Below are 23,434 nucleotides of genomic sequence, written 5' to 3' on the forward strand. Positions count from 1 at the left end.
TGGAAGTGCATCTTGAGATCATACCCGAACAACTGAGTTCGATTTTAAAGTAATATTGATCTAAGAGCATTGCAGTGACTCGGTATGAAGAGCACAACATGCTTTTCTACTTCTGTGGATTTAATTTAGTCCTCTGAAAACAGGCCCAACAATGTCAGAAGTCCGTACTGGATTACGCCACTCGTCAACTCCTCGTGCACTTCTTAAATTCACTGTCACTTGCCTGAAGATAGTTACTGGCTTTCTCCCATGTCATCTGATTGTGAAGCCTACCTGTGGAGTTCTTTGGTCACGTCCTTGCCAGATCCTTGGAATATGCACACAGGCGGAGAGGAAATCCAGACATGCTGTGGGGTCAAGCCTGCAATTAAAGGAAAAAAAAAATTAGGCAGTGGTCACTAGAAAGAAAGAAAGAAAGTAAAGGGAAGTAGAAGAGAACACGAGGTAAACAAAATTTGTGCTAATTGTTCATTTTGACCAAGAGTTTCTGTTAATAGAGACTGTTATGAAATTAAAACAAATGGAGCAAGAGCAGTAATCAGGTCAACTGCAAAAATAAAAACACTGACTGTAGCATTGTCTCTCAAGATGTGACACTGTGTATTTAGTGTGTGCCTGCACAGGTCAGTGCTTGCATGAATATATGCGTATGTATCTTAGTATTTTCTAAATTAACCAACAAAATGTCAAACTAATTAAATAAGACTTTCCCTTATGCACGTATCATGACTGTGGTTCAGTGACCCAAACTCTTATTATCTGTTTGTACAATTGTGAATGTCTGAGCTCTTGGTTTGTGCCGGCAGCTATGACTCACCTGAGTTCCCCATGCTTACTCAACAGAACGCTGATGCACCGGTGCAGTGTGGTCCAGTTTGACTGGTGGATGAGGGCAGCCAAAAGGTAGGGTCGGAATGAAAGCAGCTGCAATCCTGGCTGACCTGTTATCTGGAGACAATTCAGAGTACAAATTAACGCAAGAACCAAAACAAGCCTTGCACCTAGGTATCTGATGATACAAAAGATGCAACTGAACAAGGTCATAAGTTAAAATTTCTACCATTTTACCTGTTCACTCTAACCTTTTTATGGTACATGTGCCCCATGATCTCGTAAACCTTTCAGCTAAAGAATTTCAAAGAGTCACAATTTTCAGTGAAGAAATTTCTCCTTGCCTCTATCTCTTAAGGCGATCAACCTCTACTCCTGAGATTGAGGTCCTGTGTCCTAGACACTCTACGCAGCAGAAAGAACCACAGTATCTTTGCTGTCAAGATCTTTCAGAATCTTGTATGCAGTGACATCACCTCTCAATATTGTCTGGACGTCAGAAGAGCAACTCAATTTACTCAGTCTCTCATATTGATCCCTGGCTTGAGAGTATTGTCCTACCAGAGTAATCTTTGCTCTATACCCTCCAATGTAAGTATTCTTTTCCTTAAATGTGAAGACCAAAACTGTACACAGTATTCCAGGTATGGTCTCACCAAAGCTACGGACATTGAGAGAAAGACTTCCTTATTCTCGTACTGCAATTCCCTTGCAATAAAGGTCAATATGCCATTTGCCTTCCCAGCTGCTTGTTGTGCCTACATGCTGATGTTGCATTTTTTGTACATGTATACCTAAGCTCCTCTGAAGAACAACAGTCACTAGCCATGCATTTAAAAGAAAAAATTATGAAGGCAGATCTAGCAATCAGAAACTTTGCCTCAAATGATGAGAACAGTGTAAGGACCTTGTCAGAATGGTCTTCCTCCTTCACTGAAATCCACTTGCCTACTTTGGAGGCTTCCAAATCCATAACGATCAATTGTTCAAGTACCTTACAGACTGAAGACGAGGGGTAGGGTTGGTACCCTGGGATTGGGGACCAGTTTTTCTGACTTCAGAATGGCAATGACTTTGGAAAGATGCCAGATTTCTGGGATTATGCCGGTGTAAATGATGTTGGAAGTAGGTTTGGTAAACTACATCCATCTATTTGGCATAGGTTCTCGAACAATTCTGCACAGGTGGCACTTATCCTGGTGACTTTCAGCATCTTGCTCACCTCTTCAGAGGTGAACGTGATGGTTGTGGAGTAAGCTTTTGCACAGCCTTTCTCATTTTATATTTATTTTCAGAGGAGTGGTTGCTCTTGAGTCACTAGGAAGCAGGGTGCAATTGCACCTCCACTGACCCTTGGCACCCAATGCTGTGGAAGAGAGGTGACACCAAGTCAGTGAAGCAAATTCCAGGGTTTTCTCCCAGAACACAAGAAATACAAAAACCCTGATTTTGTATTTCCAGGTCCTTGTATTTCTTGTCATGTCAATCTGCCTTCCCTCTATTTTTCAATGTTCTCACCGAAGTCAGGATGTAGATTGGCTGTGAAACAAAGAGGGAGATGTTGGTGGTCACAGGAAAGTCCAGACCACATGGGGAAAAGTCGAAAAGACATGCACCGAGAAAACCTTCTTTGTTGCAAGGTTTTGCAGGGATCTTTACATTTGCACTAACTAGTCCAATGGCCAACAGAGGAAATCTCACCACCAACTGTGGCTTTGGATAGTAGGTGGCAAACAGCTTCAAATTCTCCAGCACCAACAACCTCAATTTGTTAATCGCAACAAAATCCCCAACTGGATTGAAGTGAAGTCTCAATGAATGCACATAACTGAAGCAGAAACACTCCAGGGTTAATGACTTTGCTGATGTTCATTTAGTTAATTAGGCATAGCTGCCTATTCCTTGATGTACGATATAATATTCCTTTAAAGTTTCTCATACATCATTAGTTTTTTACCTTGTGATCAGCAAACAGAAGCTTTAGTTGTTGATCAGGACAGCAGGAAACAACCTCAGGGTCCAGGAGCTCAAACCAGTCAATAAATAGTCCTGATGCTGATACAGGCTTAATCCTGTCTGCGCTGCATAAACAAAGAAAAAGAAGCAAAGCTGATGATATGCTGCAGAGTAACTTGTTGGTATCTGAAGAAATTACTTTAAAAAAACCTGTGGGTGCTGTAAATCAGAAACAAAAATAGAGATTGCTAGAAAAGCTCAGCAAGTGTGGCAGCATCTGTGGAGAGAAATCAGAGTTTCCGGTGTTCTGAGGAAGGGTCACTCGATCGGAAATGTTAACTCTGATTGCTCACCACAGATGCTGTTGGAAAAGCTATTTTTGTTTCTGAGGGAATTATAACTGACGAAGTGAGGGCAGCTTCTTGCTAAAATGGTCCATCATCTCTGAAGCAATGGCCAAAACAAATTGATCCACAGGCTTAGGGGCTACATCACTTTGCCTGGAAGAAATTTGAATTTCTGCAAGTTATGGATTGAATCTTGGAAGCATAAAATAGACACAAAAGTATTTGGAAGAGAAAGGCAAGTTGATGATTTTCTTTGAGGTAGCAGTAAGTCGGGACCCTTCATCAGGACTGCTGATGAAGGCTCCCAACCGGAAACGTTGACTTTTCTGCCCCTCTGATGCTGCCAGATCTGCTGTATTCCACTAGCTCCACACTGTATTGATGATTTCCTTTTTTTATTCTTGGGATGCGGGTGCTGCAGGCTAGGTCAGCATTTATTACTCACCTTCAGTTGCTTTAGGGAATGATGTGGAGAACTGCTTTCTTGCAAAGCTGCAGGCTTTGGGGTGTAGGGACTCCCACAGTGTTGTTGGGAAGGGTGTCCCAGGAGTTTGACACAGCCATGGTGAATGAATAGCGATGCAGTCCCAAATCAGGATGGTCTGTGGCTTGGAGGTGCAGGTGGTGGTATTCTCATGTATCTGCTGTACTTGTACTTATAGGTAACAAAGCTTACGGGCTGGAGGGCTACTGCCAGAGGAAACTTGGCGAGTTCCTGCAATGCATCTTGCAGATGGTGTACACAACTGCCACTGTGCATCAACGGTGAAAGGAGTGAATGTTGAAGGTGGGCGAATGGGGTACGAATCAAGCAGGTTGCTTTATCTTGCATGGTGTCAAGCTGGAGTGTTGCTGGAACATTATTCTTCCAGATATGTAGAGAAAAATCCTTCGCATACATGTCCCATGCCTTGTACATGGAGGACAGGTATTTGGGAAATAGGAAGTGAGTTACTCATCAGAGTTCCTAGCTTCTGACCTGGTCTTGCAGCCACAGTATATATGTAGTTTGTACAGTACAGTTCAGTTTCTGGCCAATGTTAACCGTTAAGGAATGAAGGTTATATTCTCTCTTGTTGGAGGGGGTCACTTATTTTGGTGCAAATTGCCACTTATCAGTCAAGCCCAGATCTTGTTGCACATGGAGAAAGACAGCTCAGCATCTGAGTATCACAAATGGTGCTGAATACTGTGCAATCATCAGTGAACATCACAATTTCTGACCTTATGATAGAGGGGAAGTCAACGATTGAGCAGCTAAATATGGTTGAGCTGAGGCCAAGACTCCAAGGATGTCCAAAGGTTGAGTGACTGATCTCCAACAACTGAAACCATCTTCCTTTAAGCAAGTTGTAACTCCAACCAGCACAGAGTTTTCCCTGATTGCCACTGAGTCTAACTTTGCCTGGGCTCCTTGATGTCACCTTTGGTGAAATGATGTTTTGATGTCAAGGGCCATAACTCTCCTCTCATCTTTGGGCTCTTATGCCCATGGCTGGATTAAGGCTGTATTGAGGTCAGGAGCCAATTGGCCAGAGTGAAACCCAAACTGAGCACCAGATTGCAGTTTATTCATTTGCAGATGCTGCTTGATAGCACTGATTTAGATTGGGTTCCATCAGCTTTAACAAAGGTTTCTGATAATGATGAACATCTATGCTGCTCATAAATCTGGATGAGCCATGCAGTTAAAGGTCAAGATTTAGCAAGTTTTCAGCTGGTCTCCCTTAGTTTGGGAGGATTAATAGGGACTTGGAGCTGAGATGAGCTGACCTCACGAGAAATTAGAAGGGCATAACTTTTCAGCAGCACTTACAATGAAAGGGAAGAATCCTTCAATCTTCAACACTGTGCGCTAGCAGCTCAAGGACTGAGTACTGATTGAAGATGGTTTTTTCTCTTTTTTAATTCACCAGCTGAGGTCATTATTGGCTAGGCAGCATTTACTGCCCAACCCTAATTGCCCAGAGGGCAGTTAAGAGACGACCACATTGCTGTGGGTCTGGAGTCACATGTAGGCCAGACCAGGTGAGGATGGCAGTTTCCTTCCCTAAAGGGCATTAGTGAACCAGATGGGTTTTACCAACAATCGACAATGGATTCATGGTCATCAGTAGATTCTTAATTCCACTTATTTATTGAATTCAAATTCCACTATCTGCCACAGCGGGATTCAAACCCACGTCTCCAGAATGTTATCTGGGTCTCTGGATTAACTTTGCTTTCTGCGACTTCTAGCTTGTCAAAAGATTTTTGTCAATGGCAATTGCACTGCCATTTTAAGGTGGGGGTACCACAGCAACGCAAACCATCAGCGTGGACAACAGGGCTTTAGAGATGACAAACTGCTGTGCCAACTTGCAAGGCATATTAAATGACTGCTAGATAGCTCAGTGCCATCAAACTGATTCGCAATGTCCCACAAATGAAGCAGCGCCCCATTCCCTACAGCACAGGCCAGACACCATTCATTCACAATGACTGCTGACTAAATGTCATTTATTAACTCCTGCACTGGCCATTTGTTCATAATCTCTGTCCCCTGCACGCCACCCATACTCTACGTTATTCCCCTGAGGTTACCTGTCACTGTCGATCTCCATCTTTACAGCTGAATCTTCTCCTTCCTGCTGAAGCAGCATGGTTATCAGAGCTACTGGATCTGAACCAGCTTGCTTTGTGTCGATTTCTGAGTTGGCAGTGAGGACAAGAGTCAAGAGTTCCTCCAAGTAGGGAGACCGCATCTGAATTAAACCCTTTAAAACTGTGGGATTGAGATTGTTGTGGTAAGGTAAAATCCATTTACAAAGCAGAAAATGGGAAAAAAAAAGGAAGAAACATTCCATCTGTTTAACTGTATATAAAGCACTAAATTCTGAAAGTAAGCCATATCTGGTGTTAACTAGTAAACAGCCCTATTTTAAAGACAATTCCATTCATGTATTTTCAACATTTCACTACCAAAACAGCAAAAAGCTAGTAATAAAAGACAAATAAATCCTCCCAGAACCTCAGTGACAAAACGTACTATATCCAATGCTACTGTCCAACAGGACAAGTAAAATTTCATTAATCACTTAATGCTCATAAAATCCCTAGATTTCAAATTTAAGTAGCATTATTATTTGATTTTTTTAACCTACTCATATTTTCTCCTTTAAAAGCAACATTCCAGATATATTACACAGACCACTCTTCCTACTCTGTAAAAATTGGAGATTTTTATGCTTTCGTCACACCTCATTACTATCCCCGACCATCACCGTTACATATGCCTCTTCAACAGCACCTCCATCAATAGCTTACAAATCACGCAAACTGTGACTGGACCAGCCTATTATACAGAAACTCAGGACGACTGCATTTTGATTTTAGGCAGAACATCCCACTCTTTTGTTAGCTATCTTAGTTGCACCCCACACTGTTAAGGCATGGCTAGTTTCTCTAAGGCCTCTTTGTTAATTAGACTCAACTAAGTACACCAATTGCAAGAATTATGGTGCATTTGATGTAGTTGCTACACCCACCAGAGAAATGAGAAATTTATTCACTCAACAAAGTAGTTAGATTGTGCAAATCATTCCTAGGAGGTAATTGAGGCAAATAGCTTAGATGTTTGTGAAAGAAAACTGGATGGGTACACGTGGGAAAAGGAAATGATAGGGTATGACAAAAAACTGAGGTGAGAGAAAGAATGGAGGAACTCACTGGAATACAAAGACTAATAGAAACTAGTCAGGCTGATTGGCCGGTTTCTGTGCTGTATAAAATGCGATAGCTCTGGTTAATCTGTACAATGCTGCTTTCAGACGATGTGTTAAGGGCCTGAGAAACAGTAACGTGCATCCTAATCTAGTTCTTGTAGACAATCAGGGTTGGAGAATGAAGTGACAATACTGAAACCTTTAGGATGTAGGAACCAAGGCTGGTTCAGTCTAGGATTCTGAAATTGGTCTAATAATCCAGGGAACACATATTTAATTCTCACTTGGGAGGTTTGAGGTCTGTTTGAGGTTCGGTTTTTAAAAAAAATTAGAAATTAGAAAAAACTGATATCATGAAGCTGCTGGAATGTTGTAATAATCCACTAGTTCAACTTTGTTAGGGAAGGAAATGTGCTGGGCTTACATTCTCTTTAGTCCCTGAACAAGCTGATTCATTCTTAATGACCTCATGCTCTTCTGTCTTCATACAACAGATATAGAAGGGCCTACTGCACTATTTCAAGGAACTGGGGAGATTCTGGTGGCCTAGAGCTAATATTTGTCGGTCAAATCAATATCATTAAAATAGATTATATGGTTAAAATCACATTGCTCTTTGTGGGACTTTGCTGTCTGCAAATTGGCTTCCACACTACCTATATTATAACAGTTACTTCTAGACATATTTCACTGGCTAAAATACATGATCCTTTTTGAATCCGGTTAATTAGTAGACCAGAGCAGGCCAAAACTCCTCCTTTTCTGTAGTATGTAACACATTAATCATCAATGCATACCTTTCAATTTAGCTGCTGACCCAGAATTTTATTTCCAGCCAGTTACAAATTCAGTACTAGATAGGATATAGATAACAAAAGTTTATATAATTCCATACCTCTTGCCTTTAATTCTGGCTCCACATTGCATTTCTCTCCAGCTTTCAGAGCTGATATTATTCCCCGCACTGCTGAATCGATCAGTTCCTGGTCCTGCTGGTAGGTCAATTGTTCTGCCAGGTGCCGGAAGCCAGCTCTTACTGTGGAAATAGGACCCCATTATTTAGTCTTAGCCATGACACAATGATAAGAGTAGATGTAACGAGAGGAACTTACAAAAAACTCTGTGGTACAGAGAGAATTTTACTTATGTTCGTGTGATCGGCAAAACGCCACACTCAAGTTGGACTTGCAACATTTTGTAATTCTGAGATGATTGGCAAATTTCCCATTCAGTTTTACTAACTGTTGTTTCCTTATGTGCAAGAGTCTATCATAAAAGCCGAGAATTTGCTGGCAGCTTGCTGTTGTCTATTTAGAGAATGATCTGTTCTGAGGCTGATTTTTAAAAAAAATTCTCCTGGGATAAAACAAAAAGGTGTAACTCTCTGTTACTAATTCATTCCCGTCCATTTCAATGATCTAGGTCACTCAGTGTGTCACAGTCACAGTTACTTGTTCCCTCAAGTCCAATCCTAATGCTGCCCTGAAACAGGCTCCCATGAGATAAGCAACAGTAATCTTGCCTTTAACATTCCCCTTTTCTAGGAAGGGTCCACCACAACTGCTCTGCACAAGACAAAGTGCTAAGCAGCGTGAAGGTAATGGCTGGTGCATCACTGGTGTCAGTGACAAGTGAGTATGAGTGCATTTCATGAATTGAACTCAACATGTAGACCAGGCAACTTTCGTGAATACGTTAGTTGAGGTCCAACAGGAAGTAGTGAGCAATTTCATCTCTGATTCAGCAGGTCATGAGCTCAAATTCCACTCCTGAGACTTAAATAGAAAGCCCACTCCGAGAAGTCAGGGAATATGGTTTGGCCACTTTTGGAAAACTGCCTACAATTCTAGTCTCCCTGCTATAGGACGGTTGTTGTGAAACTTCAAAGGGTTCGAGAAAGATTAACTAGGACATTGCCAGGATTGGAGCATTAGGGAGTGGTGGGACAGACTGGGGCTATTTTCCCTGGAACATTGGAGGTTGAGGAGTGGCCTTATAGAGGTTTATAAAATCTTGAGGGGCATGGACAGGGTGAATAGTTAAGGTCTTTTCCCCAGGGTGGGGGAGTTCAAAAATTGACGGCATAGTTTTAAAGCGAGAGGGGAAAGATTTAAAAGGAGCAACATTTTCACACAGAGGGTGGCGCCCGTATGGAATGAGCTGCCAGAGGAAGTGATAGAGGCTGGTACAATTACAACATTTAAAAGGCATCTGGATGGGTATATAAACAGGAAGGGTTTAGAGGAATACAGGCCAAATGCTGGAAAATGGGGCTAGGATGTATTTAGGATATCTGGTCAGCATGGATGAGTTGAACCAAAAGATTTGCTTCCATGTAGTATGACTCTATGAATGCTGCAATTCCAGGGGTGCTGCCTTTTGCCTGAGATGTTAAACCAAGGTTTCATCTATCCTCTTGAGGAGCCATTGAAGATCTAATGGCAAAACTCAGAGGAGAGCAGTGGTACTTAGGCTGGTGTCTGAGCCAATGACTAACCTTTTGCCCACCTCACTAAAACATTCTCTGGTCATTAATGCATTGCTGCTTGTGGGACCCTGCTACATGCAAATTGGCTTATGTATTTCTTATATTACGACAGTTTAAAAATAGTTCATTATCTGCATAGCACTTCAGAAGTCTACTATCTTAAGAATGTTGTAGAAAGCAAGCGGCTTCTTTCTTCTCCTGTCTTCAAGGCATTACATAAAACAAGCATAATACATAAAACAAGTTAAAGATGCATAAGGCAAATTAAACCGTGGTTAGTTAAAGCCCAGACTGCATTTTAAAAGGTGTTAAATTGTATATTAGCCTGTCACATGGAGATGTTACAGTACCGTCACCCATTCTGTGTTTCAGCGAACACTGGGTGGCTAGGGATTTTAGTAGGGCTCGAAGTGGACTCTCCTCCACTGCAGGATTCTCCAACCATGTCCTCATCTGCATCACGACATTGTAGAATAAGGAACCAGCAGCACAGTTCTCTGGCACACACCTCTGTGAACCAGCAGATACAAACTATCAATGTTTGAAACACACACAAGCATAAAAACACATATCCATTTTAAAAAAGGTATTAAAACAAGGTACAATAGGAGGCTGAGGCAGAGTCCAGACTGGTAAGCCCTGTGCACTGCCCATCTGAACTGGGACAGTGCAGCCTTGAGTTTTTCCATTTGTTTCATTAGCCTGTTCTCAACCTGATGTACAGTGCAATGCACCAGCTGACCAGAGATATTCACAAGACGGCATCCAGCATGTATGGGTGTCTAACTAAGGACTGGGGAGAAAGAACGAGAGAGTCATAGGAGACTAGAGTTTGGGGATGAAAAGTTGTCTAGAGACAAACTATTCATGATTATTCAGCAACATGTATAACTGCACCCTACTAAACACCAACACTCTTGTTTTAGACTCAACTAAATTTCAGTAATAAAAAGAGAGTCACTGGGTTTGCTGAATGATTCATAGAAAATTTCAGTGCTTGGGGACTGAAATTAACTTGCTGCAGTAGTGGTGATGGGAGGAGCAAAGAGGAGGAGGAGGAACATGTAGGGAGACAGGGTTCAGCAGAATTAATTGGTATTAAAACCTGTCACTAGTACAATTTCATACTTCAAAGCTGCCAAGACTTTGAGGGCGCTTGTTGAAATTGAGGTCTTAAAAATGAGTCTATGTGACAACTGTATTGTTTTCAACTGAGTTGTAAGAGTAATTGTAAGAGTAATTGTAAAAATTACTGCCTAACACACAATGTTTCCATATAATTCACTAGGACAAAACATACAAACATTTAAAAATAACTGTAGCTCATAAAGCAGTTTCCTTCAACAGATTAATATATAATGTTATCTATTGCAGACCCCAACATACACAGAGAACAACTCAGGAATGTCCTCATGCACTTCTTTCACCCCAAAGCATCAAACCACCCAACAGTCTCACACCATGCCTCAGTGGGTAGCACTGAGTCAGACAGGTATGGGTTGGATTGTTGGTTTTAATCTAAATGCAGACAGTCGAGCTCAAAATCGAGGCTGACATGCCCAGTGCTTTAGTGAGAGATGATTGCATTGTAGGAGTGTTATGTTTAAAATGAGATGTTAAAATGACTGCCTTTCTAGTCAGGGAAGATGTTATGGCACCAGATGATCTAGAATAGTTCACTCATTATTACATGTTTCTTCACCCAGAATGGCAAGCCTGTGGAATTCTCTGCCACAGAAAGTGTTGGGACCAAAACATTGAATATTTTAAAGGAGGAGTTAGATACAGTTCTTAGGGTTAAAGGGATCAAAGGGTTTGGGGAGAAAGCAGAAACAAGGTCTGAAGTTGGATGACTAGTCATGATCATATTGAATGGTGGAACAGGTTCCATGGGCTCTTATTTCCTATGTTTACATCCATTCAGAGCTTGCTATACACATATTTACTGCTAGTAATACAGCTACATTACAACAGTAGTCATATTTCAAAGAACTTCATCCATTTTAGAGCACTTTAGGGTGTTTAGAGGTCTTGAGAAACACACTATATTAATGCAAATCTCTCTTTGTTTTCTTTGGCCTCTGCCAGAATGATTTATTCAGTTCACTTTCTAGTCTAGAAGACTTCAACCGGATCAGCTCAAAGTCAAAATTCTAACAAAAAAAAAATGAACCTCTTCAGCTTATAACTTCACAAAATAAACACTGGAAAGAAAATATGGGGTACCTACAACAATATGCCATATGTACGAATACCAGCACTCTATACAAAAACAGAGCATATTTTACACAATACATGGTCACATAAAGCATATGTACGTATAGAGGTTTACCTAATAACTGTAGTTTACAGTGGACTTTAATGTCATGAAACATTCCCTTCACTAGATTATCCTCAGTAGATATTAGGAATAGTGATTAACAGCTTGGTCAATGAAACAGGTTTTAAGAGTTGCCTTACGGAAATCAACACAGGGTATTTTAGAACTCAAGGCCTAAATGGCTGAAGACACATCCACCAATGTTGGAATGTCAAGACAAAAAAGGGCATTGAACAGAGGTTAGAATTAAAGGAGTCGGCTAGCATTAAAGGAATACAAACATTTCAGAGTGTGGGGCTGTGACAGAATACGAATGATAGGGAGGGGTGAGGTCTCAGAAGGCTTTGGACACAAAGATGAGAATTCTAAATTTGAGATTTGCAAGAGCGGTCGTCAATGTAACTAAATGTAATGCTGAACATATACACAGTGATTTGCATTGATTACAACTGTCACACATTAATGTGTCCATATGAAAAAATATTCAAGTGTTACACAGATTTACACATCCTCATGTGTATATTCCCACAGTCTGCTTCAAACACATCAAGCACCAGCATGCAACAGTACCTGATACAGATGGAGTTGCCTCATTAAAGGGCAGGCGAGAACATGATTCCTGTTCATTGACAACATAAAGGCTCCACTGTGTGGGGAGCTCAGCAATGCAGAGATAGCTTGAAGCAGTCGGATGGCAATTCCTGCTTCTTCCACCTTGCCTTGGTGGACCTGCCTCAAATCCTTGGCCAGTGCATGCTGCAGCATAAGCGAGATTGAGTGTGTGTTTGAGCTCTTCCATCTTGGGTCAGGGTTCATGGGGAAAAGCTGAGAGAAAGATCATCATCATGATATTTGAGACACAAGACAAGGTCAATCAAGATTGCCAAAGTGAAAGGCTGACTATCACAACTAGACACTTTTGTTTTACACACCCTACCCTACACAATCTCCTAAAGGATGAGCCAGAAAATAAATGGCTAAAACACTGGATTAAAAAGGAAAAGAAAAATCTGTAATTGTCCTGTCTGGTTTTCTAAAGCAATTGAAATCTACTCAGAATGAGAAAAGGGTTAGGATTCAATAATAGAAAGGGTTAGGATTCAACAATAGAATTACTTTGTATGCAGAGGCAAATATTTTCTTATTTTGTACCTGAAGAAATAGAGTAGCCAAGTCTTCATCTGCCCCAATTACAGGAATGTGTGTCGGTCTTCGAATCCTAATGGGGCACTGTGGTGTTGTGTGGCTCGAGCTCTGTCTAGTCAGGTCTGCATTTTCTGGGAAAGGTACAAGAAACCTACATTTTAGCAGCTGCTAATAATCCACCTCAGTCATCTGAAAATAATTACTTCCAACTAAACCAGCAACTTTCCCATTGAGTTAAGGAGAGAATCTTTTGGAGAGAGCTCCCCCAACTGGTTATATTAGTAAAAGCATTGCAGTTTTTTTCAGAAATGATGGGAACTGCAGATGCTGGAGAATCCAAGATAACAAAGTGTGAAGCTCCTCTCACCTATCCCCTCCGCCCACCTCAAGCCGCACCTCCATTTCCCACCTACTAACCTCATCCCGCCCCCTTGGCCAGTCCATCCTCCCTGGACTGACCTATCCCATCCCCCCCTCCCCACCTATGCTCTCCTCTCTACCTATCTTCTCCTCTGTCCATCTTTGGTCTGCCTCCCCCTCTCTCCCTATTTATTTCAGAACCCTCTCCCCATCCCCCTCTCTGATGAAGGGTCAAGCAGTATTTTTCAGGCTTCTTATCAGATCAGGCAAAAGTCCCAAGTTATACAGCACAAAAGAGGCTTTTTAGTCCACCGAATCTGTGCCGACCTATCTACACCATTCCCACCTTCCAGCATTTGGCTCATTGTCTTGAACATTATGACGTTTCACGCGCTCCTACATGTACTTTTAAACATGAGTCTTCCCACCTCCACTATCGTCCTAGAAAGTGTTAACAAAGTGTGGAGCTGGATGAACACAGCAGGCCAAGCAGCATCTTAGGAGCACAAAAGCTGACGTTTCAGGCCTAGACCCTTTCTGATGACAGGGCATCTACCCTGTCCATGCCCCCCATAATCTTAAACACCTCAGTCAGGTCCCCCTCAAATTGTCTCTCCTGTAAAGAAAAGGACCGGAGTTTATCCAGCCTCACTTCATAGCTAAACACTCCAATCCAAGTAACATCTTGGTGAATCTCACCTGCACGGCTTCCAGGGCAATCACATGCTTCCAACAGTGAGACTGCTAGATCAGCACATTGTTTTGAACAGCTTTAATATCAGCTCCTTACTTCGATAATGTATGCCTCGACTGATGAAAACATGTGTCCTGTAGGCCTCCTTAATGGTCTCTTAACCTGTCCTTTTCTGGCCCTGAACAATGGAGAGTCAGCTGATTACAACTGGGACTCAGTAGGTGTGGTCATTCTGACAAAAACTGATCCCAAGCTCCTGTCCCCAGTGGCTCTGATGAATACCTACACATTCCCCTCTCAGTGCCCCCAACTTGGCTACTGTTTACTGATCCACCCCACAGAAACTACTAGTCCACCCCACTGAGTGCCTGATAGAAGTATCACAAATGCATTCATCAACCCGACCAAAGCACTTCATTCAGTAAATTATCAGGCATTGTGAATTCTGTTTCAAAGATTTGTACATCCGAGGAAGTTCACCACAATTCTGCAAATGCTTCATTGTGAAAGGATTGTAACTGTCTTGAGTGTAAGATGTGAACAGGCGTCTCAGAAATGCTGACTGGGATCAAGCAAGGCTGTATGATAGGCTCTATTTACAAATCCACTTGGCCAGTGTCTGTTCTTTTTATCTTAAAGGTCTAGTATTTGCTGATGAGAATATTAAGCACTACCTTGATGAAAGAACTCTAATTTTTGGTCACCCCCATGCCAAAACTAAACTGACCAACACAGAATTATATGATCTAACGTATGCAAGTGACTGTAGCATCAGCACCCACTCTCACCAGATTTGCAAGCCAGTCTTTATCTCTTCAACCCTGCGACAAGAACCTCAGCCTGCCTTAAAAAGTTGCTAAAACAAAATTCATATATAGCCCACACCTGGTCAGCCAAATATTTCACCTCCCAAATATGCTGACTTCCTCATAAGGTCCTGATTCTGAACTTTCAGATGGTCAGAGTACTGGGGGCCATGAAGAAAATGCTTCAAAGAGACTCTGAAGCTCTCCATGAAGCACAGCAACATTGAGATTAATCACTGGGCACAGTGCTGCCTGTTGGTTAAGTGGCAACAATCCATCCATCATGCTGAGAGTCACAGTATCTTAATGATGAGGTAGTGCTACACTCGAAAGAAAAGGAAGCAAACCCTGTCTTCAGATCCCACCACCTCATGGGATTCCTGCCCCGAGTGCCAAAAATATGTAGGCCAAGAATCAGCATATTCAGTGACACAAAAACAGACAGAAGCTTGTGACCCCTGCAGACATAATACATAGCTAGCACTGACAACAACAATCACAAATGGGATTGAGGTAATCCTGGAGCAATAAGCACTGCACATGAAAGAAAAATAGAAATTTGATGTGATACTAGTATCCACTTATGGAGGCAATCAGCAGGGATTTGAGAATAAACACAATGCAGAAGAACTCAAACTGCAAGGAGTACCTCTGTTTGGGGGCAAAGATGCAGTGAGCAGTGTGTGGAAGGTGCGCCCACCAGTCGCTCCCCTCTCATGCTGAACTTCGACCAGGTGAGCCATATAATCTATAGTGAGAAAAACAAGAGAATTAGAACTTGTCTCTAACACTTTACCCTCCAGTCTCTGTATACAAACTGTTTGTATGTTATATGAACCATTTTATCTAAAGAACTGTATCGTAGGTAAAGTTGGCTTTTGTGAAGATTGGCCTTGGAATGCATTGCACGCTGAAAATTTCCTTCTCTCCATTCTCCAAGTTATGATTATTGCTTGGCTAAAGGAAGACAGACATATAATTTAGTACTGCTTTCCACAACCGTAAGACATCCCAAAGCACTTTACAGGCAATGTACAGCACTTCTGAAGCTATTGTTGTAGTAAACACAGCGACCAATTTGCAGACAGAAAACTTCCTCAAATTGCATTGAAACAATAGCCTGATAATCTGCTTTAGTTTTTTCTGAAGAAGGGTCCCGACCCAAAACATCAGCTTTCTTGCTCCTCTGATGCTGCCTGGCCTACTGTGTTACTCCAGCTCCACACTTATCTCTGACTCCAGCATTGGCAGTTCTTACTATATCTGAATCTGTTTAGTATTGTTGTTTGAGGAAAAATCATGGACTAAATAATACTGGGCAGAACGCCCTCAGCTCTTTATCAAAGTAAGACCATGGGATCTTTTATGTACACGAGTGGGCTCACTAGGACCCAGCGTAACATCTTAGCTGCAAGATGGCACATCTGACAGCCCTCAATGCTCTCAGTGTTGCACTGGAATGTCATCACCTTATTGTTAGAAGCTGAGTATTAGGATTCGCAGCCAACTTTCTGTTGCAAACGTGAGAGCTACCCACCTAGTCACAACTGACATCAGGATCTAGGTGTTCGTTCCACAGGCTTCACATACCTTATTGGTCTGTGCTCAAACATGCATCCTTTGGTAGATCACTGAACAGCAACAACAAGTGGGAGGCTGACCATTCCATACCTGTTTAACCGGGCCTGACGCAGCCAAACATGGCAGTCAGGCTATTGTGAAATCCATTAACTTAGCACCACCGTTTATTTCCTGATCTCTGGATTAAATACCTCATTGGATAAACTGAAACATTTGGGAAGCTTGAAAAAAATGCTAAAATAATTAACCAAAAAGAAAGAAATAGCAGTGAGACGAGATCCTTAAGAGCAGCAACGAATGCACTGCCTGAATAGGTGGTGGAAGCAGAATCAGTTATAATTTTCAAAAGGCAATGGCTATATGAAATGAAAAGGGAATATCTGGAAGGTTATATGGAAAGATTGGACAAATAATCTAATTAGCAAAATATTTTAAAAGTCAGCACAGGCACAATGTGTCAAATAGCCTTCTCCTGTGTTGTACGATTCTATAAGAAGACAACATTAAGATGACAGTGCTCATTCCTTCAAGTGCCTTTCCCTCTAAGACTGAACTTTTGATGACGGTAAAAATTGTTGGTACTGCCACAATTCAAACTTAGAATATGTGAATTCAATATGTGAACTTCATAATCTGCTACACATACTTAAAATTGGCTGCAATAAAGACAAAGTGTTGGAAATAACCAAGCAGACCTGACAGCATGTGTGAAAAGAGAGAGAAACACAGAGTTAATATCTCAATTCATGACTGTTCTGATGAAAGTTCATCCACTTGAAGGGCTAAAAATTTCCTTCTCTCGCTCTCCACAGATGACACCTGACCTGAGTATCTCTGGCATTTTGTTTCTATTTCAGATTTTCAGCATCCAAAGTGTTTTGCTTTTGCAAAAAGAAAGTTTTAATTTTAGAAACAATTATAATTTTTGAAATCATGAGACTAACACAAGTCCATTGCTGACAAGACAAAATAAAATAAAATTATTGCTGGCAAATTTGATCCCTTGGAAACTAGGAGACCAGTGTGAAACTCGGTCTGAAAATTAGACCATACATAAATGAATAAAAGAAGCACAAGCCACTTAATGCTGGATAAGCAGTGCACATTGCCGTTGGGTATCTGATGCAAACAACCAGCACAGCAAGACCAGAAATAATAGCATGTTAAATAATCGGGAATTAAAAAAATATAATTCATGTTCCAGTATCATAAAGAACACCGCAATAAATTTGTAATTTTCCACTTCTGAATCATTCATCCTTCATTTTTAATTACCATCCATTATTTTGAATTAGAAGCATTGCAATCATCCATTCCCCTGTGTAGTCTGCTTATTACAACTATCCATTCAGTAACACCATCTAATTTAATCACAATGACTGTGCTGGATACAGCAGATGGTCCAAGATGGATTACTGAGGCGCCCATGCAGTCCCCTGCTAATTTTGGCCTGCTACATGCACAAGTAGGGTGAACAGCAGCCAACTCACAACAAGAAGTACCTCTTGAAATACAATCTCCTGATCTTAGTGAGTTGAGGGGCCGCAAATGTCTGCAGCCTGACTGGCAAGAGGGAGGGCTAAATTAACAACAAAATCAGTCAGAATAGTTTGATGTGACCTCTTTCAGGTGAATTATGCCGGACATACACTTTTGTTACTGTGTGGTGAGGCAAGGTTAGGTTAAAAGTTCAGTGAGTACCACTGTTGCCTCCAAATCTGAAGGTTCTCAGTTCATGTCTCTCTCTGGCAAATTAAGCATATATTCCAGGCTAACAATCACAATATAGCACAGAAGGATTGCTGGAGATCAGATGAAACAGATGATCAAAAATCCATTTATGTCCTCAGGTAAGCTTTGAAGATGTTATGGCCACAATTTGAAGGCTATTTCCCTGGTCAACATGTATCCCTAAATTAACAAATTGTTAAACAAATTATCTAGTTATTATCTTATTGATGTTTTTATGCAAACTTTCTGGGTGCAAATTGTCTGCTGTGTTTCAACACTGTGTTTCCAAGAGCGCTTATACTTCAAAAGTGGCTAATTTGTTGTAAAGCATTTTGGGATGCCCTGATTTCATAGAGTGTGCTTTATCAATGCACACTTTCTCTTTGATCCTGAGACTGTCCCACATTGAAATAGCTGCTCTGACCTCACCCGTAAACACTGGCCAGTGAAGAAGCAACATCATCTGTGAACTATTTCTTCCCTGCACCTACCCTCCAAGTATATCAGTGCTTCCACAAGGGGGAATTAATTGTTAACAAGGAGATCCACATCTAAAATTCCTGCTATTTCTTTGTTACTGACACACGTACTTTTGTCCATGATATTCTGCTCAAGTGTTTGGGGGTCATGGGACACGGCCTGGTCTAGGTATTGAAGGAGTTTGCTCATGCTGGAGACTGGGATTCCGAAGGACTGAACAAACAAGATCAGCTGCTGAGGTTCCAGATCCTGGAGAGCTGCAAGAGAAAAGGGAAAGACAGTTGAGGGTCAGCAGTCATGCAATCTGCAGAATGCGGGCATCATTTAGAGCCAAATACAAATGGTTTCCACTTTCACTCCTGATCCTGTAAAACTGCTGCAACCAAAACGAAACAGGATGATGCATAATGTAACAATAGATACAGATTCGGCCTGACTTTAGACATTCTCCCCGCTTCAGCACAGTAAAGACATCTCCTTCAACTGTTTCCTTCCTGTTCATAGAATCCAAGCATTTTGAAACACAAATGTGTCACAATAAATAGCTTTTGTTTGATTTATTTCATTGCTTCTCCTGTTCATTCCACTGTTGAGGGTGTCTGGCAATATGGGCTCAGGCCCATCACCCAAGTTTCACAATTAAAAAAAACACCTGGCAGGGATTACAAGGCTGTAATTTAATTCACAGAGTACAGATGACACTATAAACCCCATGAATGAACCTCAAGTGGTTTATTAGAACTGTCAACTTAACACCAAGGTTTGAAACCACTCCAGGACACCTAATTATACAAGCAATCAACTTCAGAGAGTAGCTTTATTTACTTTTATTGGACACCAGTTACTGTCAGCATGCTCGGTCTTGCTGATTTGCAATGATGTTCCGGCCCAGGGATTAATGATCAAGACTGGATTCCTGAATCTCTTGCCATTCTCAATAAAGCTAATATCACTTTATAAAGCTTTATCTGCCCTTAGGTGGTGCAATGTTAAATGACAACAATCCAAAAATGGGGAGAGCAAAAGAATACTGTGAATAGAAGAGACTGACTGCAAACATGTCACAACTTCATCAGTGTCTCAGCAGATAAATGCATTTGCTGGTGTCCAAATGGTCCTAAAAAATAGGAAGATCCAACGTTTAATCCCCTATTTTTATAGTAAGCTAGCCAATAACAGCAATAGCAAACACTTGGGTGCCACAGTTAAATGCCTCTGCACTTGGCACTTTGCTTTAAAATTAATTCATAGGGTGTGGGTATCGCTGCGTAAGCCAGCACTTATTGCCCATTCCTATCTACCCTGGACAAGGTGATGTTAAGGTGTCCCTACAAACTATTTCAGTCCTTGGGATTATGTACACTCAGAGTTCGGAAGGAAGTACCAGGCTTTTGTTCGAACAACAATGGATGAGCTGCAATAAGTGATTCAAGTGGGAATGCTGCATGGTTTGAAAGTGATGGTGTTTGACTGCCCTTCTTCTAGATATTAAAGTCATGGGATTAGAAGGTGCTGTCAAAAGAGTCTTGGTGAGTTGGTGCAGTGCATCAGCATGGTACACACTGCTGCCAACGTGCTTGATGCTGATGGGAATGAAAGCAGAAGGTGGTAGTTCGGGTGCCATTCAAGAAGGCAGTTCTGTCCTGAATGACATTGAGTTTCAAGTGTTGATACTGCACACATTCAAACAAATGCTAAGTGTTCCATTCACTCTTCTGGCCTATGTCTTGTAGATGATGCAGGCTCTGGGAGGTAGCATATGAGTGGCATGGTGGCTCGGAGGTTAGCACAGCTCTCTCACAGCACCAGGGACCTGGTTCAATTCCAGCCTTGGGCAACTGTCTGTGTGGAGTTTCCCAGAGTCTGTGTGGGTTTCTTCCAGGTACTTCAGTTTCACCCCACAGTCCAATGATGTACAGTTTAAGTGGACTGGCCAGGCTAAATTGCTCATAGTGTCTAGGGATGTGTAGCAATGGGAATGCAGGGTTACAGGGATAGGGTGGGAGATGGATCTGAGTGGGATGCTCTTTGGAGGGTTGGTATGGGCTCAAACGGCCTGCTTCCACACAGTATTCTCTGATTCTATGAGTTATCCACCACAGAATTCCTAAGATCTGGTCTGTTTATGTAGCCACATTAATTAGAGGGCTAGTTCAGTTTACTTTCTTGTGAATGGCACATTGACAAGAATGCAGCAACACTGAGTTCAAAAATGGTGACATTCTTTTCTTGTCTGAAATGGTCATTGCCTGCCAGTTGTGTAGTGTGAATGTTACTTGGCATTTATCAGCCCAAGCCTGGACATTGTCCTGGTCTTGTTGTATGCGAATACAGACTGCTTTAGTATCAGAGTCAAGAATGGTGCTGAACACTGCGGAATCATCAGTGAATACTTCAACTTCTAACCTTTTGGTGGAGGGATGGTCATTAATGCAGCAGTTGAAGGTGTTGTGGTGTAGAACACTACCTGAAGAATGAGGGCTGTTATGGTGCAGTGGTAGTAAAAATCCAGGGGAATAGGGGATGGAGGTGACTCTTCAGACTGTGCAAGGACAGAATGCTTCCTCCTTAAGGAAGAACAACATACTATCACACTGAACCATGAGAAAGCTGTATAGTAAAGATATTTATATATGGAAAGCAAGGAATTTAACATAATAATTCAACTTCACTTGTAATGACATGTTGAAAATGCTCAAGCCTTATTCTCGTGGTTATGCGTCTTCAAAACCATTCCAGTGAATCACTTCCTTGTTAAACAGGGTGACTCATCTGTCACCCTCATCATTAGCTTGTTTTATCTTTGTGTTCAAGTTATGAAACGTCCTTATTCCCCTCAACTACATAATTCTTACAGTTGCACAATCCTCAAGAACTTTGCACCCCTCCAAATCCACCATCTTGCGCATCTCTAATTTGCATTGTGCCCTTAAAGTATGCCTTCAATGATATGGGCCGTTGGCTCTGAAATTGCTTTGACAAACCTTTATGTTTCTTTACTTCCATCTCCCTCTTTGAGATGCTTACCGATAAAAACTTTCTCACTTGTGCTAAAAATGTCTTCATGTAGTTCAGTATCCATTTTTGTCTGACAATACTCCTGTGAAACATCTCGGAATTTTTACCATAATTAGAGGTGCTACATAAATGCAAGCTGTTGCTGCTCCTATAAGTTGTGGTCCGTTATACAGTCATAGAGTTAAACAGTACGGAAACAGACCCTTTGGTCCACTTGTTCAAGCCGACAAAGTTTCCAAAAGTACGCTAAACCCACTAGCCCACACTTAACCCCTATCCCTCTAAACCTCTCATAATCATGTACCTGTTCAGATGTCTTTTAAATGTTGTAAATGTGCCTGCATCCATCACTGTCATTCCATGTACAAACCACCCTCTGTGAAAAAGCTGCCCCCCAGGTCCCTCTCTCACCTTTGGGAACTCCCCCACCCTAGGGAAAAGGCACTTACATTCACCTTATCTCTGTCCCTTGTGATTTTATAAAACTCTACAAAACCACCCTTTAACCTCTTATGTTCCAGGGAAAATAGTCCCAGCCTGTTGAGCCTCCCCTTATAATTTAAACCGTTCAGTGCCAGCAGCATCCTAGTAAATCTTTTCTGAACCATTTCCAATTAAATAATATCTTTCCTATAGCAGGGTGACTAGAACTGCACATAGTACTCCAAAGGTGGCCTCACCAATGTCCTATATAACCTCAACATGACATCCTAACTCCTATACTCAATGGTTTGATTATTGAGGACATGTGTGCTAAACACTTTCTTAATCACTCAGTCTACCTGTGACACAACTTTCAAACAGCTATTAACCAAATCCTTAGGTCTCTCTGTTATACAACACTACCCAGGGCCCTACCATTAACTTCTTAAGTCCTACCCTTGTTCATTTTACCAAAGTGTAATACCCTGCATTTATCCAAATTAAACTCCATTTGCCACTCCTTGGCCCATTGTCCCAGTTGATCATGACCTCTTTACAATCATAGATGACCTTCTTCATTGTTGACTATACCAGCAATTGTGATATCCTCTGAAAACTTACTAACCATGCCTCCTAAATTCTCATCCAAATCGTTCATATAAATGAAAAATAACAGTGGGCCACCTCCGGTCACATGTCTGTTCCAGATATTTGACTCAGTTCTTCAACAAACCAGCCACAGCAATTGAAATATTCATGCACTGTATAACGGCAGAAAACCATTTTCATGTGTTCAACATCAGAAACGTCCAGCCTCTTCATTTCTCTGGTGCCCACCCTATAGCCTTAGGGCCATGTACCATGTGCTGATGAATGCAAGTCAAGAGTAGGATCAAATATTTGCTGTTTGATTGGATACAGTGATAGCTGAAATTAACAGTGCATCAACTTGCTCTATGTCTAGTCCTAACAACTCAAAAGTACAAGTCCACCAAAATTCTTCTTCTTTCAGCCTGGGCTAAATTTGAACCCGCAAAACGCTCTTTAAAGTTTCAAAAGGTTATTGATCCTGTTTTCTTCCCAACAAGGCAAAATAGCCATTTGGGATCATTTAACTGTAAAACATGGAAAGTGCGGTACCAATCTCAGAATAAAGCACAGGCTGCTAAGATTCCAGTGCTTGTAATTCCGCTTCAGCAACAAAAATGTGTCCTTACCAGCATCCACTAATCGAGACACCTCTGAGCGAATCATCCGAAGTTTCAGCCAGTCAGGAAGAAGTAGAGCTTCTTCCGAGGTATCAACCAGAAATGCTGTGGGAAGTGGCTTTCTCTCGGGAAACCAAACATCGAGAAGGTGGTAAAAATCACTCTCACCTGCAAACCATGATTCAAGAATAGTTAAAAACACAAAAAATTGCAAGCTTCTTTTAAAAATTGAATGATTTTCATGGGGTGTGGTTAACTGGCTGGTTACTAGTATTGGCCCTAAAGTAATAATCCAGTTGTTGTTCTGGGGACCAGGGTTTCAATCACAACATAGCAGATAG

General features: G+C 41.5%; 1 protein-coding gene across 2 annotated transcripts in view; it reads right to left on the bottom strand.

Annotated features, from left to right (window-relative positions):
• ints1 (integrator complex subunit 1) overlaps positions 1–23,434 on the bottom strand; it is a 107,825-nt gene that overhangs the window by 27,322 nt on the left and 57,069 nt on the right. For both annotated transcript variants that reach the window (XM_048552169.2, XM_059653933.1), the window contains exons 27-37: positions 23,103–23,261; positions 18,555–18,701; positions 15,302–15,400; positions 12,799–12,923; positions 12,217–12,471; positions 9,677–9,836; positions 7,734–7,874; positions 5,718–5,898; positions 2,789–2,912; positions 818–948; positions 274–361 (exon numbers count right to left, since the gene is read on the bottom strand). In XM_048552169.2, coding sequence (XP_048408126.1) covers positions 274–361; positions 818–948; positions 2,789–2,912; positions 5,718–5,898; positions 7,734–7,874; positions 9,677–9,836; positions 12,217–12,471; positions 12,799–12,923; positions 15,302–15,400; positions 18,555–18,701; positions 23,103–23,261 — 1,610 coding nt within the window. The remainder of the gene's footprint in view (positions 1–273; positions 362–817; positions 949–2,788; positions 2,913–5,717; positions 5,899–7,733; positions 7,875–9,676; positions 9,837–12,216; positions 12,472–12,798; positions 12,924–15,301; positions 15,401–18,554; positions 18,702–23,102; positions 23,262–23,434) is intronic.

Source organism: Stegostoma tigrinum, chromosome 23, assembly GCF_030684315.1.
Source record: "Stegostoma tigrinum isolate sSteTig4 chromosome 23, sSteTig4.hap1, whole genome shotgun sequence".
Taxonomy (NCBI): domain Eukaryota; kingdom Metazoa; phylum Chordata; class Chondrichthyes; order Orectolobiformes; family Stegostomatidae; genus Stegostoma; species Stegostoma tigrinum.